Source organism: Festucalex cinctus, chromosome 13, assembly GCF_051991245.1.
Source record: "Festucalex cinctus isolate MCC-2025b chromosome 13, RoL_Fcin_1.0, whole genome shotgun sequence".
Taxonomy (NCBI): Eukaryota; Metazoa; Chordata; class Actinopteri; order Syngnathiformes; family Syngnathidae; genus Festucalex; species Festucalex cinctus.
This window is the reverse complement of record NC_135423.1, coordinates 13,480,209-13,485,000: the sequence shown is the minus strand read 5'-3', so window position 1 is coordinate 13,485,000 and position 4,792 is coordinate 13,480,209. Positions and strand designations below refer to the sequence as shown.

Sequence of the window (4,792 nt, the reverse complement as noted above, 5' to 3'; positions counted from 1 at the left end):
GTAAATGTCTTATTTATTCAATGTTTTCTGCCTTACACAGCGAATTTTCACCAATTTATTATGTCCTTTATAGTTTTTACCTCCAAGCCGAAGAAAGCCTGCATGGTTTCCAGATCCTCGCTAAAGTTGCGCCTAACAAGGCTTCTCCTCGTGGAGTTTCTGGTCCCAACATCGTCGTAAAATTGAGAGATATATTTCTAATACAAACAAAGACACATTTCAGGCATTTAAGTACTAACGTTTGTGCTTGTGCTTTTTTGTAAGACACGTTACATGAGAAAGGACCAACTCAAGAAGAAGTGTTAACAAATGTTTGAAATGAGAAGTTCCACTGTATTTAATCCTGTCAAGGAAATTAAGTATAGAGGTATGTATTGGAATACATAAAGACGGTCTTCATCTGCTTATTTCTACTAGCAACTAGTTTAAGTATAGTTTATGTCTGCATGATTGCATTTCACCTCAGCCAGGTCGTTTTCTTCTGGTGAAATGGTCGGGGCGATTGTCGGTGCTGCCTGGCTCACTGCCAAAAACCCCACAACAAGCAACAGCATCCATAAAGCTGATCGCAGCATCATGGTTCTCCTTTTTTACTACTTTTCTTTTCACTAAGTCCCCCAGAGTGTAGTGTTCTTGTCAAAAATATTAAGACCAACATGTAGTTCAACGGTGGTGTTTGTGCCCCTCTGATTACTCAGTAACGAAGAATCAATATTAGTTGACCAATATGGGACGGTACTGGCTTCTTGCCTGGTATGTGTCAACCCTCCAAAAAAGTTTCATTTAAATTGCTTGAGTATTTTTAGCCTAATGCCTAACAATCACAAACACAATACCACTCCTGTCACTTTTCCATGCCTGGCAGAGGTAATAATCCTCTTTTCATTTGAAGAGACAATCACTGTTTTCAGTTTGTCTCATCTAAAGTGTAGTCAGTGAACAAAAAAAAAAAAGAAGTTATTTGTGCTTGAATGCTGAAAGAAAACCCACTCTGAGTGACAAACTCTACCATGATGTCAGCGTCACGGGAGTGTGAGCGGAGAAATGTCCGACCACTGGCCGTGCCCCAAACTCTGAGAGCGGACTCGAGCAGGGATTCGACAGTGCTGCGAGGCATGTCTCTGGTGTACCTGCCAATGCTGAAGCGTGACAAATACTTCAAAAACTTTAGCTTTGTCATGAATCCTCTTATGCGGATTGTAAAGTCCACTTTTTTGGTGTTTAAGATGGATGATTTTTATTTAAATTGGACTCACTCACTGAACTGGAAAGGGATCCTGAGTTTAATTTATATAAAAACAATTTCATCTCATATTATAGCCTCCAAAGTGACTATTAAAAAATTCAACACCCTAAAAATAATATGAGGAGCTTTTACTGTAAAGTGGCTCTTTATTACAGGACTGTCAAGTGTGTGAGTTTTATCAATGCATTCACCCAATAAAATGTAAAATTATTGTCTATTTACTCGTTTTTCACCCATACGTGATGACTTTCTTGTTCCAACGCACCACTTGGATGTGACTGCTGTAATCTTCGGAATCTGAAACTCCAGAATGAGGATTCCTCATTACCTGTAGAGTGTCCTAATCCAGACTTCCCGTTGCGTTAAGACCAAAGAACGTCTGCATGTCTTTCAGCTTGGACTCAAACGACAGGCCACTCTGCTTCCAGTGTCCCAAAGGCTCCTCTTGGAGCTCGTAGTAGCGTTTCAGGTATTCCTAAAGTATGTGCGTATAAGCGTAATGTCATATTGTACAGACATTTCATTATGGTACAGCATACCTGCACATATGTATACAAGAAAAATGCATTTACAAGGAGAATAATGCTTTGTCCCAAGTAAAAAAATGCTACTGAGGTACATTGGTACCTTGATTTACAAGTTTAATTCATTCCGTGACCATAGTTGTAACTCAAAACAATCGCATCTCAAATTTTCTTACTTGATGGAAATAAATGGGAATGCCAATGTTCCATTCCGGCTTCCCCAAACAACAAAAAGGTTTGAAATTTTATTATTATTATTATTATTATTATTATTATTATTATTATTATTATTATTATTATTATTATTATTATTATTATTATTTTCAACAGGCAAACTGCACTCTAAAAAGAGAATTGATGAACCAATTTAAGATTACAGCTTGAATTGTTAACCAAAAAAAAAAAAGCTTCAATTGGTAACTCTCAATTGGATTAACTTAATTAGTTAATCCAATGTGTATTTATTAAGTTTAATTAATTATGAGTTCATTAAACTTAATATATTCACTTGAATAATGTGGTTAATCCAAAGTGAATGAACTTATAATTAATTCAACTTAATATATTTACTTTGGATTAACTTAATCAATTGGTGCGTTGTTACCAATTGAAGCAATTTTTTAAGTTGATCAACAGTTGAATTTGTCATCTTAAATTGGTTGAACAATTCTGTTTTTAGAGTGTAGCACTCAGTGTTGCACTTCATCAAAACATAAATAAAATATTAAATGGAATGTAAATAATTGAACAGTTTGTGCATCATAAGTAGTAAGTAATTGCAACTCTTGGTGCGTGTGTTGGCAATCGGTGGCAGAAAGTCATACAGACACAAACCGAAGAAGAGTTTCACAACTACTATAAGTGACTCATAAGCTAAGACAAATAATATAGTACTGAGTATTTTTATAATGTCTGTCAACATGTGTTGATGCACTGCATGTGCCAAAATATGGAAAATAGACTGTATTTAAATACCTCTCCTGTGTCGCTTGTTTTGCAACATATTTCACAAAAACAACAAATGTCATTTCATTCCAAATCCCATGCCGTCTTGTCACATGCACTCTACGTACACCACTTACAGTGGCCGTTTCCAAGTCAGAGTGTGCAGTAGAGGAAGGAGAGTCGACTGCCTGCGGCATGGACGTGGGTGCCGCCAGGCCCAGGGCGGGTAAGAATGAGAGCAAGAGCCAGATGGAGAGCACCATGACGATCATTGGCGCACACAGAGATGGCACTTGTGCTTAATGAGGCTTTTAAACTCTTTCCTGACTGAGATTGTATTTGCGACAGGGGAGGAGTTGGCGGGGCAAGAAGCCAAGGAGAGCAGAGGCATGACATTGAAATCATATCTATATCAAAAATATATCATGTCAGTTACTAGCTGTCGATACAAGAGCATCAAATGTAAAAGGTCAGGGGTGTAAATATCCACTTTATGACTAATTCTGACCTTAAAGATGATGTGATTCTCAGTATCTTACCATTTATCTGAACGAGCAATGAATACATAGTGAAGCATAATGTGACAACTATCAAAAATAAAATCTCATACTTAATCTGTGCAAATTCCAAAAACACACATTTGGTTCATTGAAGACTCTACAATGTTTGATGTGATGTATGTGCTCCAGTTTCCTGTTACTAGTAAGAACCGAATCAACATTGAAATTATTATTATTTTTATTATTTTTGTTCAGATTTCAGTTCAACCATGCATGACTCTAATGAGGACAAGAGTAAAACGGCGGTAAGTTAATTTAAACAGGTGTTTCCTATTTTATAAGAAGCTTTTTTTTTTTTATGTAAAACTGTACAAAAAAACTGCATGTGTTATATGATATTATGCTGCTTTATTAGCACTAATGTGCAGACACAAAACTTCTGCAGCACAACGGCCTGGATAACTCCCACGGATTCAGAAGTTTATCCTAAAATATTCTCATCCTGGGCCCATAGTCTGAACCTTATCTCACAAACGAGATGAAATTGTGGGGTGATATTTTTGTATTTATTTATTTTTTTCAGGCAGACTTGAGTCCACAATTAAAGTTGATGGGTTATTGTGGGACTTTATAGGACCATTAACATTCCTCTGCTGGGCAACTTGAACCCTGCATTCCTTCAGGAGGAATTTCTGTCATTCTGGTTTCATGGTCAGAGCACAGAAGATTCAGTAAAGTCATGTTCAGCATAAAAGTGGAATTTATTTTTACAGGCATGGTAGTTCAACAAAAATGAAGCCCACAATTTCTAAGTATAACTTAACACAAGCACACCACAGCTTTATGTAATGAGAAGAAGTCAGTTACTGTCATTTTATTAGGTACACATGCATGCTTAAGTTACTATCATAAAGACAATAATGTTAAATTTGGATTGATATCACACGTAGGGCCTATTTTCGTGCCGAGCACAAATCTAGTAACGTGCAATCTAATCATTCACATGGGTGGAGTTTTCTTGTGGGAGCGAACACAGCAAATTTGATTCAAGCTAATCAGTGGCTACCATCATTCCCTTTAAATTCAGCATAGGAGAGGCTTGCTAGAGTCAGTTCAGGAGACTGGTGCACACAAAGGAGGTTTATAACCACCTACAAGAAGATCTCCACTTGCAGATGATGTAAAGTTGACTGCCGGGTGGGCACCTGGAGACTGCCGTCATCTCCGAATGTGTGTTCCAGATAGAATCTACCAAAATCGTGTTACACCACCTGCACCACAACTTGGACCTGTTTTCACCTGGTCTAAAGTCTCGTCTACTTTCTGTCACCAAATTGTCAGATGCGCTGGGGGCGTGTAATAAGGAATGCCATCAACCTGCCAGAAGCGAGGTGTAGCACAATCTGCCAAATTCCCAAACACGGTAAACTAGACTTGCCCCAGCATGAAAAGGAACGTGCCAGTTTTTACGCCGAGCGTTGTCTACCAAAATAAGGCCTTAAGTGTTTTGTTCTGATTTGTGAATTGCACCTTTTCACACAAAAATCACATTTTTTGGTTGTTGCATTATCTTGGAA

General features: G+C 37.7%; 2 protein-coding genes across 2 annotated transcripts in view; both read right to left on the bottom strand.

The window, feature by feature from the left end:
* Positions 1–685, bottom strand: part of LOC144033558 (uncharacterized) — a 12,159-nt gene extending 11,474 nt beyond the window's left edge. The window contains exons 1-2 of the mRNA XM_077541742.1: positions 462–685; positions 81–197 (exon numbers count right to left, since the gene is read on the bottom strand). Coding sequence (XP_077397868.1) covers positions 81–197; positions 462–578 — 234 coding nt within the window. The 5' untranslated portion in view covers positions 579–685. The remainder of the gene's footprint in view (positions 1–80; positions 198–461) is intronic.
* Positions 686–907: 222 nt separating this feature from the next.
* LOC144033557 (stromelysin-2-like) lies at positions 908–2,987 on the bottom strand. The gene is given in 3 exon segments (XM_077541741.1): positions 908–1,139; positions 1,480–1,721; positions 2,853–2,987. Coding segments are annotated over 3 exon segments (609 nt in total).
* Positions 2,988–4,792: the final 1,805 nt, after the last annotated feature.